The sequence below is a fragment of the Mytilus trossulus genome, chromosome 9 (assembly GCF_036588685.1).
Source record: "Mytilus trossulus isolate FHL-02 chromosome 9, PNRI_Mtr1.1.1.hap1, whole genome shotgun sequence".
Lineage (NCBI taxonomy): Eukaryota > Metazoa > Mollusca > Bivalvia > Mytilida > Mytilidae > Mytilus > Mytilus trossulus.
Window position 1 is genome coordinate 57,576,277 of NC_086381.1, and position 12,844 is coordinate 57,589,120.

Sequence of the window (12,844 nt, forward strand, 5' to 3'; positions counted from 1 at the left end):
AATTTTAACTTGCAATTTGAAATTGTTTATATCAATTAAACAGGATTCTCAATATCGCATAAATCTTAATCTCGTTTTAGTCTAAAATGACAAAATTGCAATAAATTACGCACATAATAATTTACAGTATTGCGATTTCAGGAAAAGCTGCAAACAAATATATGCATATAATATTGGTATGCAAATCATTATTGGGATATTCACCCTATTTTCATCAATAAAAACCTCATAATGATTTCTGTATTTATATAACCATTAATGTGATTCTATTATATGTATATGTGATCTGTTTCGTTAATTGGACAATTATTACATGCTACTTTGACCTATAATGGTTGCTTTAACAAATTATGACTTGGATGTAGAGTTGTCTCATTGGCAATCATACCACATCTTCTTATATCTAGGACTATCATTTAAGACATTGTGCGTAAGGACATTGGAAAAATAGTACAGTGGACAGTTAAATTTGGGTAATAACTCTAATTTGGCATTAAAATTAGAAAGATTATATTATAGGCAACCTGTGTACTAAGTTTCAAGGTGATTAAAATCAACTTCATCAATAACTATCTTGACCAAAAACTTTAACCTGTAGCAGGACAGACAGACGTATGAACAAATGGATGCACAGACCAGAAAACATAATGCTCTACTATCATAGGTGGGGCATAAAAATGATATGAAATGGACATGGGTCAACATGGTCAAAAGTTCAGATGGGCATTATTACAAGACATTTTGATTAAGGAGAAAAACAGTATTCATATCTCATCAACAAGATATAAATTAAATTTTTATTGTTGCTATATACATTTTATAACATTATTTAATCAAAATCACAATGTATATTTTCATTTATTTTAATAGCACTTTTATAACATTAATCAAATCGCAATGTTCATAATTGTATATTTTCTTTTATTAAGCACTATTTTTATACCACACCTGGTTCAAATATGTACAACTGTTGCATATTCACAATTTATTGATAATTTTATAAACACCAATAAATCATATAATGTTAATCAATACATTTTCTTCTTAAGATCCAATGATTTTTGTTTACAGCTGAATACACTGTTTTAACATATATAAATACCTTTTTGTATGTAATGCTCCTTCATAAACTCACATACTGTGGATTCATTTATTTGGTGGATTGAGGAAACTTGCATTTCCTGGATATTTAATTTCATTGTTTTGGCAATGTTTGCATACATTCTTTTATAAAGTTTGTAACTTGTTGAACATTTAAAATGTGGTTCCCCTATTCATACAAATCCATAAAATTGGTATCCAACGAATATCAATGAATCCAAAGTATATCATTTATATATATTAAGATATATAAACTATAATTGACATGCTTTTTTAATGACCAGGCAATATATATATATGTATATACAATTTCAGGACTGCTGCATTCGTCAAATCTCTTCAGAAATACTATCATTCAGATGATAAATTCCTTGAAGGATATGTTTTTAATGTTTTTCCTCTACCCAACACATAACATTTGTACAAAATAACTTATAGTTGGATAATTTAATTCTGGATGTTACACATCTTCTGATTGGCTGACGTTATTTTGTTATCAGCCCATAGACATAATGAAGTCATGTGACCATAACGTCAACAAAGCTTTTTCATTGTTTTCTACAGTTTAAAATGAAATTAAGAATTAAATTATAAGAAATGACTGTAATATTGTTTCTGTCTATTTGAAATAACATAAAAAATGTGGTGCACACTGTTAATACACATGTTATTCAGTGTGCACCACATTTTTTATGTTATTTCTTCATAGACAGAAAAAATATTACAGTCATTCCTTAATTAATCTTTTTAAATCAAAACAAACATAATAATTTACCGCTATTCTTTTCATAGTGTAAATACCATAATTAAGATCATGATTGGTACATTTTTATGAAAAAATATTTACAAATCTTTGATAACAATCTTTAAGGAAATTCAAATAAGAATTGATAGCTCATAATTGGACAATTTAAATTCAGTCATCACTTTCACATTTTTTATAGAATCAATGATAAACATTTCGTTCACTGGATGTAAAATTATAAAGCTGCCTCATTCATAGGATGTAGAATTAGAGATGAGCATTACTATTTTAGAGCTGCAAAATTTATTTCTTTGATAGCAAGTAGAATTATTGTCTTTTCACCATTCTGGGTCACCAAATCTAGCTATTAATTTGCCATGATCCTCTAAGTCTTTCTGAACTTTCTTCCTCATGTAGAAAATTGGACAATCTCGACTACAATCATAAAGAAAAAATATTAGACTTTCTATCTATTTATATATACATCTATTTACAATAAACAGTACTGTGCGACATGTGAAAACTAGAGGCTCTAAAGAGCCTGTGTCACTCACCTTGGTCTATGTGCATATTAAGGGCATCCGATACAGTTTCTCGATTAAATGTCATTTTTATAATTTTGTAATATGTTGTAGGCCTTGGCGAGTTATAAAATACAAAATAAAACATAGGTCACCGTGCTTGTTTTCGAGAAAATTGAGGCTGAAAATTGGGGATTTGTGCAATTTTGTAAAAAAATTGGCAATGTTATAATTTTTTTGGAGCAGATATTTTTCGTCGTAAATTATTAAGATCGGATTCAATCTGAAGCTGTGATAAATGACAAAAAGGAAAAAATAAATCACTACACGAATAACTATGCAATTATTCAAGCCTTGCTTGACATTGCAGACCAGATGCTCAAAGTGGTATTTTTTTAAACCTAAAAAAATGGAAATAAACTGTTTCTGAAAATGTCATTTTTATCATTTTTCTGCATAAACTGCATTTTGTCATGCTTTCTCCAAATCTCAAATAAAAAATATAGGTCACCGTGCTTGATTCCATGATAAACGCGATTTATCCTAAAAATTGCGCCCCCCCTTTGTAACCTCAACGTTAGCGCCAAAGTGCACGACGTCGCTGGCAGACAATTCCGACGTTATCTCTGCAAATTACCGGCGACATTTTTCAGATGTATAAATATTGCTTGTAAAGTACTAACTCTAAATTGGTAATATTGTTTCCGGGAAAAAAAGCATGTGAATGATAAATACCTCTCTCTGTTTGTGGTCTAAGTGAGAAACATCACTTTTTTTTTTAAAGTTATTACGGACTGTTGATAATTTTTACGGCTTTTGAAATTAAAGACTTGGCAATTTAGAACTTGACATACAGTTACATGTACTGTACAAACTCATGTATTAATTTGATGTATTAATCTATAAAATATGTTGACCTCTAGATGTTGTTTTTTATTTTGTTTGATGTGCTGCTGTTTCATTACAATACTCCTTTACATCCCTTTATTCACGTTTTAATCACTTTTTATAATTTAACATTTATTCATAAAATCTAACTTTTTTTCGGGTCATTGATTACATTTGAATAAAATTGAGAGGCTCCTAAACAGTTTAAAATTCACAGTTTGTATAGCTCAAAGACTATGCGGTATGGGCTTTGTTCATTGTTGAAGACCATACGGTGTCCTATAGATAACTTTGTTAATTTCTGTGTCCTGTTTGTTCTTGTGGAGAGTTATCTCATTTACAGTTATGCCATATCTTGTGTTTTATGTTGTGAGAAAACAAAAACAAAATCTTATAAAGGAGATTCTTCAATATGCTAAAAGATGCTTTTGTCCAGAGAGAGAAACTATACAATAATTTTGATTTTTTTTTATTCGGAAAAAACGATTGAGTTAATAGCGAGAGGACTGGACAAAGGGGCCTATTACCTATGGGTAATTTCATTGGTAATTTACTATATATATGTTTTAACCACAGTGCTACACATTGCGGGGTACATACAATATCGCACATGCTTTGCATCTGTCTGTCCTTCCGGTCCTTGTGGTTAATTAGATTTTTCAAGTGTACAATTCTTGCCAAATTTCTATGAAACTGATATCGTATGGACACGTTCGAAAATCACTGCATATCAACTATTCGTTAAAAGAGTCAGTATGCCATTCGGAAATATTAACTATATCGGAAATTGCATTGTATTTGCTGTCATTCCGTTATTTCTATAGTGTATTTGTAAAAAAAAAAGTCAAGAATAAACATCTGCGCTACAAGCTCATGATACGCCCGTAGTCTAATGAAAAAACCCATAATGCAGGTTTTTAAAATAACACGGGGTGGTACAGGAAGTTATTGGAAGTATATCCTGACTCATTCCTTATCCTTATAAATAAAATTTGAATACAGATCGTTTAACCATCCTGCAAAAAGAACCATGTTAAGTTTAATGACATTGGGATAATATGATATACTGTACCATATTTACGACGGACAGCCGGACGCCGGATATTTGTATACCATACTACGTCCAATCAAAATGTTTACGGGCGTATGAAAATATTGTTGGCTATTGCCTTTAGAAATTTCCTCGGAGTTCGGTATTTTTGTGATGTTACTTTTTTTTTGATAGAATACGTGCTACGTGGAGGTAATATAAACTGTGTTCTTTTATTAAAGTTGTATCATTGTTGATATTAGCGGAATACCATTATTTATCTAACATAAATAAATTGAATAAATTGTTCAGTAATGAAGTTTACTTCTTCGTGTAAAATATTCGGTATCAGTATTAAAATAGCATTGTTGGTTTTCTGTGCTGTAATAAATTGACAGGAAATCGGATCCGGACTAAATCATGGTTTATGAAGGATAATGATATATTTGCCACTGGACGTTAAGCAATCAAAAATCAATCAATACATAGGACATAGTCTTGGTATATAGCTGGCATTTAAGGTAGCGCCTTCCCCATATCAAAAATGATAATTGACATGCATTATATTACTAGTAACACCAAAAGGGTCAGTCATCTTGGGATTGCTTTACTATACGATATTTTGTTAAAGATTTCACAGAAACAGTAATGTGTTTTATTTCTTATCATTTGATTATCCTGTTATCCTGTTAGAATCAACTAATATTAATGTTGTAGAAGTTAGCATGCGGGAGAAACAGAAATTGGAGCACCGAAAAATTCACATTACGTTTCTTATTACGGAAAATTACACGCATTACGTCCCGCAAAAAGTGACGTTTTGCGGGAATTCAAACGCTTAACGTCGCGCCAAGAGTTAACTCCCTTGAAACTGTATCGGATGCCCTTAAACAAAGGACACAAATGGATTCATGACAAAATTGTATTTTGGTGATGGTGATGTGTTTGAAGTTCCTACTTTACTGAACGATTTTGCTTCTTACAATTATATCTATCATGAACTTTGCCCATTAGTAACAGAGAACTATATTTGGTAAAAATTTACATAAATTTACCAAATTAATGAAAATTGTTAAAAATTGACTATAAAGGGCAATAACTCCTTAAGGGGTCAATTGACCATAATAGTATTCAAGATAACCAAAAACGGCAAAATTTCTTTAAAAATTACCAATTGGAGGGCAGCAACCCAACAACCAGTTGTCCAATTCATCTGAAAAATTCAGGGCAGATAGATATTGACTTGATTAACAATTTAACTTCTGTCAGATTTGTTCTAGATGCTTTGGTTTCATAAGCAAAAAACTGCATTACCCCTATGTTCTATTTTTAGCCGTGGCGGCCATCTTGGTTGAATGGCCAGGTCATCGGACACATTTTTCAAACTAGATACCCCAAAGATGATTGTGGCCTAGTAGTTTCAGTGGAGATTTTGTAAAAGATTACTCAGATTTATTAAAAATGGTTAAAGATTGACTATAAAGGGCAATAACTCCTAAAGGGGTCAACTGACCATTTTGGTCATGTTGACTTATTTGTAGATCTTACTTTGCTGAACATTATTGCTGTTAACAATTTATCTCTATCTATAATAATATTCAAGATAATAACAAAAAACAGCAAAATTTCCTCAAAATTACCAATTCAGGGGCAGCAACCCAACAACCGATTGACCGATTCATCTGAAAATTTCAGGGCAGATAGTTCTTGACCTGATAAACATTTTTATCCCAGTCAGATTTTCTCAAAATGCTTTGGTTTTTGAGTTATAAGCCAAAAACTGCATTTTACCCCTTTGTTCTATTTTTAGCCGTGGCGGCCATCTTGGTTGGTTGACCAGGTCACGCCACACATTTTTTAAACTAGATACCCCAAAGATGATTGTGGCCAAGTTTGGATTAATTTGGCCAAGTAGTTTCAGAGGAGAAGATTTTTGTAAAAGATTACTTTAATTAACGAAAAATGGTTAAAAATTGACTATAAAGGGCAATAACTCCTAAACGGGTCAACTGACCATTTTAGTCATGTTGACTTATTTGTAGATCTTACTTTGCTGAACATTATTGCTGTTTACAGTTTATCTCTAACTATAATAAAATTCAAGATAATAACCCAAAACAGCAAAATTTCTTCAAAATTACCAATTCAGGGGCAGCAACCCTACAACCGATTGACCGATTCATCTGAAAATTTCAGGGCAGATAGATCTTGACCTGATAAACATTTTTACCCCATGTCAGATTTGCTCTAAATGCTTTGGTTTTTGAGTTATAAGCCAAAAACTGCATTTTACCCCTATGTTCTATTTTTAGCCGTGGCGGCCATCTTGGTTGGTTGACCGGGTCACGCCACACATTTTTTAAACTAGATACCCCAATGATGATTGTGGCCAAGTTTGGTTTGATTTGGCCCAGTAGTTTCAGAGGAGAAGATTTTTGTAAAAGTTAACGACGACGGACGACGGACGCCAAGTGATGAGAAAAGCTCACTTGGCCCTTTGGGCCAGGTGAGCTAAAAAGCACCCCTGTTTTAGTTACAAAATGCCATAACTCAAACAAATTTTAATCTTATTTTCACCAAAAAGTATACAGATCATTTGACCATCATAAGAAACAACTATAATAAGTTTCATGAAATTTGGATAAGTCTTTCTCAAGTTGCGGTGTGACATGTTTACAGACGAACGGTCACCGGACATTTGTATAACATAATACGTCCCGTCAAAATTTTGACAGGTGAATAAAAATAGTTTATTGTCATGATTAGTATTTTACCAGTCATGTCAGTCAATAACCACATTGACGATATTTCCACTCACAGAAACAAAAAAATAATTCATGATTAGAAAATATCTTGCCTACAAAGTTAGACTTATTAACATTTTTGTACTAACATGAGCAACATGATGGGTGCCACATGTTGGGCAGAATCTGCTTACAGAAAAGGTTTAAGAGTGCTGGTAAGAAAAATCAATCCCTGTAAATACTTAATACGGACCAATAAAATGTTGTGTACATACAACAGATTGCCAATCTGTACAGTTTAGGACTGAACATGATATTTTGTTAAGTTTTGAGTCATAAAATATCCCAATCAAACACATGGATACCTTTCTTTTCAACCACTATATCTTTTTTAAATAGTAATAATGAAATTAGGGTCAAATAAACAATCTGAAACAGTCTTATCAGGGCCTTTTATAGCTGACTATATGCGGTATGGACTTTGCTCATTGTTGAAGGCCGTATGGTGACCTATAATTGTTAATGTTTGTGTCATTTTGGTCTTTTGTGGATAGTTGTCTCATTGGCAATCATACCACATCTTCTTTTTTATATTATGTATAAAAAAAGTCTTTGGTTTTAAAAGTTTTATTTCAACTACTGGGTGTGGCTTTATCTGAGTCCTTTTATTTATTTTTCAACTTTGTTTCAATTAAAAGATTACTTGCCTTAACCCCAAAATGTAGATAGGATAGAGCAAATAAATATTATCAGGTCTAGCCTTGATCTATATTCAACAAATACAAACATTTGAGCCCTTTATAATTTTCTGTTAGGTGTGAGCCAAGGCTCTGTGTTGAAGATCGTACTTTGACCTATAATGGTTTACTAAATTATAAATTGTGACCTGGATGAACAGTTATGTCATTGGCACTCATACCACATCTTTTTATATCTGTTACTTTCCCTACCTTGTACAAAGCACATCTTCATGTAGACTCCCCTGGCATCTTTGACACTGTGTCCAGAGACGAGAAAACTTCTCTTCTAAAACATTTAAATGTGAGATCTCTTTCTGATATATCTGGGACTCTCTTGATTTACAGTAATTACACACAGCACCTGTTAAATTACAAATTATAAAATATAAAGTTAAAAATCAATATATATTGTAAAATCTTGATTTATTTTAAATCATAAAAATTTGTGGGTTCATATCTCTTCTTGAACATGTTGAAAAACAATTTAATAGTCTAGACTTTGCTATGCTAATGTCAAACAAGTCACGAAATAAAAGGGAAAGAAGTCAACCAAAATTCAATCTTAGTCCTTTAAAAGCAGAGTCAAATACCTGGGTTCAAACTCATAGTCTCTGTTTTGACACTCTGGTGATCACTAGATGATCATGAACTACTGAGACAACTGGGCCATCAAGGCCCTTATAGTTATAGTATGTAATTTGTACCAGACATGAAGTGCTATGAGCTTGTTTGATTGGCTAATTTGCCATAAAGATTCACATTGAACTTGTAGTTGATTTCTTTCAATATTAATTACCTTTTTTTGATTGAGTTAAGTCTGCCAATTGATATTTTATCGTGTGTTTTTCTAAGTTGTGATGTTATGCTATTGTTTCAGAAAAAGGGAGAAGGTTTGGATCCATTAAAACGTTTAATCCTGCTGCAAATGTTTGCACCTGTCCTAATTCAGGAATCTGATGTACAGTAGTTGTCGTTTGTATATGTAATATATATGTGTTTCTCGTTTCTCTTGTGTTTTTATATAGATTAGACTGTTGGTTTTCCCGTTTGTATGGTTTAACACTAGTAATTTTGGGGCCCTTTATAGCTTGTTGTTCGGTGTGAGCCAAGGCTCCGTGTTGAAGGCCTTACATTGACCTATAATGGTTTACTTTTTTTTTAAATTGTTATTTGGATGGAGAGTTTTCTCATTGGCACTCACACCACATCTTCCTATATCTATATGCAGAAAACATGATAATTGGCATATCCATGTTCTACTATCAGTTGCTTTGTTATCCCATTTTACCTTCTCTGTCCAAAACAGCTCTACAACCGACACATGTCTCTCTTTTCTTGGTGAAGGCAGACAGTCCACCAACCTTAGATGTCACAAATGTTTTTGTTCTGGTGTGGTCACCCTCTAAAATAAAAAGTAAATCATTTACTGATGGTTATCACTTGCTGAAATCAGCTGGAAAATTCAGTTCTTGAACAAAAGTCTTTTATAGGACAAGCTCTTGCAATCATGCTTGGAATGAGACCTTAATATGCAAAGAAGTAAGTGATGACCTGTAATGAACCTAAAAATTTAAAGTTCCTTACTATGTTGTGTTATAACATAAAATATTGTATTTATCAAGTCATATATGAGCGGGCCTTGGTTTTTTTTTTCTGTAAGTCTGTTCCTTTTAATTAATGTTAAGGGCTATTCCACTAAAATGTATGTGGAAGGTAGGACAGGACTTTCAAAATATCCCTACAGCCAAGAACCATTTTTAGTTAATTTTGAATAACGGTAAAAGACGCTAACTGAAAAAAGACCCATGACCCACACAAGGCTTCCAAAACGGTCATATATTCCGGTCATTTGTATAATGTCCGGTAAAAGTCCGGCTGGGCAAAGCATGAAACGGTCATCTACTTTTTGGTTTCAAAGGCTTTTTTGGTCATTTTATATATATAAGTTTACGATCTTTTTGACCCAACCTTTTGCCTTTAACAGTCATACATTTCCGGTAGTAAAAGTGACATGATGATTAATTACTATCAAAACAACCCCTACCCCAATACTTTCTAATTTCAATCAAGGCTAATTAGTTGTTGGACAGCTGAAAACTACCTGTTCAGGTGACAGGTAAACTATTTTCAGTACCGGACATCGTATAAATTAATCGGTCCATTCACAGTTATTTTCGTACATTTCAGCGGTTTTTATGTTATTGATTTAGTCCAACAGATCAAATTTATAATAAATACATTTATAAACTTGATTTGATGAAACATTTAAAAAGGTTTTTACATGAAAAATCGTCAGAACTACGTTGTATGAACAAGAACACATGTGCGCATGTGCACAGGTGTGAAATTCAAGTATGCATCCTACATTTCTTCAAGAATGCTAAAACTATCATTGATACCAGTATCTAACGTTCATTTCAAGTATTTTGTTGAAGAAATAACATGGAAAGAGCTTCTTCGCTCATTCCTGCTATGTAAACGCACACGGATTTTACGTATCTGTTAATGGTCCATGTTTTACCCTTGTCAAGTCAACATCCGGTTTTGAAAAATGGGACTTTAAAAACGAAAATAAAGTTCTAGACAATGTCATTTTGCACAAATAAAGAGTTTCATGCAGATATGAGCACGCTGATGTGCACACTTTGAATGAAGCAATGCCAATATTAACAGTTGATGTCAGAACATCAAATTCATATCAAAGTAAAGTTTAATATCGTTTTTAATCTAATGTCAATCATTGGGATGGCCATCTGATAACCATAATTGCCTTTTGTGACAAAGTCTTAGGGATTAAAATTCGGATCAGATATAAAATGTCAGGCTGGCTCAGAAAATTTTTGGAAGCCCTGGACCTACATTCAATAATTAAATTCCATCCTGCTTTCCTATATAACAATTCTGACATGCATTATACATGTTATAGAGAATTATGAAGGGGTGTCATTCCTGTTTCCCAAAGCAAGTTACGCTGGATCCCAAATATTTGACAAAATCACTTATTTTGTCCCAGAAAAGTTTATAATTAATTCCTGAATCCCAAAATTCCACAAAAATAATGGCCCAATCAAATTTCCCAGAGAAAAAAAATGTCAACGCTCGCTATATGACGTATCAAATATAAATGTTTGCTTAACTTACTGAGAAGTACTGATTCTGCTTTCTTCTCTCCTAAGATTGGTTCAAATATCCTGAGTAAAGGTTTAGACAGCTGATTATCTAAGTAATATGATGTGTCTATAGGAATGTTGTTCTCTAACACATATATAGGATCCTAAATAAATAAACAAAATATATATATACATAAGTTATAAGTTACTTGTCAATATTTTTCTTGATGCATGTATAAAGTTAGTATATACAGATTTTAATGGATACTGTAAATCCAGAAATTATTGAATGCATGTATTATTATGATTTTTAAAAAATTGACTAAAATGGAAAAGCTACATTCTTATGTTGTACTGTTATACCACTGTCCCAGGTTAGGGGAGGGTTGGAATCCCGCCACATTATTTATGTATGTGCATGTCCCAAGTCAGGAGCCTGTAATATAGTGGTTGTCGTTTGTTAATGTGTTACATATTTGTTTTTCTTTCATTTTTTTTACATAAATAAGGCCGTTAGTTTTCTCGTTTGACTTGTTTTACATTGTCTTATCGGGGCATTTTATAGCTGACTATATGCGGTATGGGCTTTGCTCACTGTTGAAGGCCGTACAGTGACCTATAATTGTTCATGTTTGTGTATTAAAATGGTTTTGGTCTTTTGTGGATATTTGTCTCATTGGAAATCATACTACATCTTCTTTTTTATATAGATACCAAAATACAAGTTCTTATATTGGTGATACTCACCCAGTTGCATTATTCACAGTAATAAAAACCTTGCAATAATTTCTGAATTTACAGTAATCTTACTTGCCCATCCCTAGCCAGTAACCTTGACAGTGGTTGTATTATGTTATAAAAAGTTTTTTGTTTTTTTATTTATTTTTATTTTGGAGAATTTTGTGTTCATGTCCCCTTTTTATGTTTCAATTTAGTAGACAATTTGGAGCCTGTTTAAAGTATAGATTCAAGGCTGTTTTTAGAAATAATGCTATGACAGGATTCATTCTTTAATATTCCTTTTATATGGTTGCAGTCAGATTGACATTTATCTTTTATTTACAATAAAGTTTACTGACTTTCCTGTAAAATCTCAACATAACCCTCCTAATTGAAGGTAATGGTATTAAAACTATAAACAAATGCAAATACCTCTGATTTCATGAAGGCAGGAGTTTTCTTGCTAGCAGCTATTATAACATATGGTACTCTGTCTCCTAACTGTGGAGCACTACCTGGATCTCGCTTCTTTATCCTACAATAATTCTGCTTTTATTAACTAGCAATTACCTTCCACAAATATATATAACAAGTGAATCTGCGAGCTACTGCTCAATAATGGTAAGGTAAACAGGAAGTTGTTGAGAGATTAATCTGAAAGCACATCACACAGTATAAATATATATATATACCAGATCCGGACTCAAGGAATAGGTAGGGAGATTTCTATAAACTTTCATACTCTTTTTGTTTAATACTTAATATACTCCAAAATCTGTTGTGAAGTAATAATATCTCAATATAAAGAAGAATCTGCACCAATAGTTCAGCAATGTATTGCATATTTATAAATTTCATACTCTGACAGTAAAATTAATATGAATTCAAAGTATCATCAAACAGGAAGTGCAATCTCAGCAGATCTCAAAAATTACCTTAAAGGTTAATCTCAACAATATAAAGTTCTAGACAAATTATCAATTTTAAAACAAAATCTGATTAATACCTAACCTAAGTTATGGAAGGATGAACAGATTTAAAGGCCATTACAGTAGATCCTCCTTCCATGAACAGGGACGTCGTTTTAAATTGTTTTTGATCAAAATAAGAGGAGGATATCCAAATGGAAATCAAAGTTTTAGCAAAAGATCATTTCAAAATGATTTTGAAGTTATTTTGCATTCTCCATTAAAAATATTCATGAACAAAATATTTCATTATAAATCTGCTTCAAATGGATCAAAT

The 12,844-nt window shown here is 32.2% G+C and overlaps 1 protein-coding gene across 1 annotated transcript in view; it reads right to left on the bottom strand.

Moving 5' to 3' along the window:
• Positions 1 to 2,072: 2,072 nt before the first annotated feature.
• LOC134683155 (DNA polymerase delta catalytic subunit-like) overlaps positions 2,073 to 12,844 on the bottom strand; it is a 44,457-nt gene continuing 33,685 nt past the window's right edge. The window contains exons 21-25 of the mRNA XM_063542269.1: positions 12,032 to 12,134; positions 10,911 to 11,043; positions 9,058 to 9,171; positions 7,980 to 8,130; positions 2,073 to 2,281 (exon numbers count right to left, since the gene is read on the bottom strand). Of these exons, the coding sequence (XP_063398339.1) occupies positions 2,185 to 2,281; positions 7,980 to 8,130; positions 9,058 to 9,171; positions 10,911 to 11,043; positions 12,032 to 12,134 (598 nt within the window). The 3' untranslated portion in view covers positions 2,073 to 2,184. The remainder of the gene's footprint in view (positions 2,282 to 7,979; positions 8,131 to 9,057; positions 9,172 to 10,910; positions 11,044 to 12,031; positions 12,135 to 12,844) is intronic.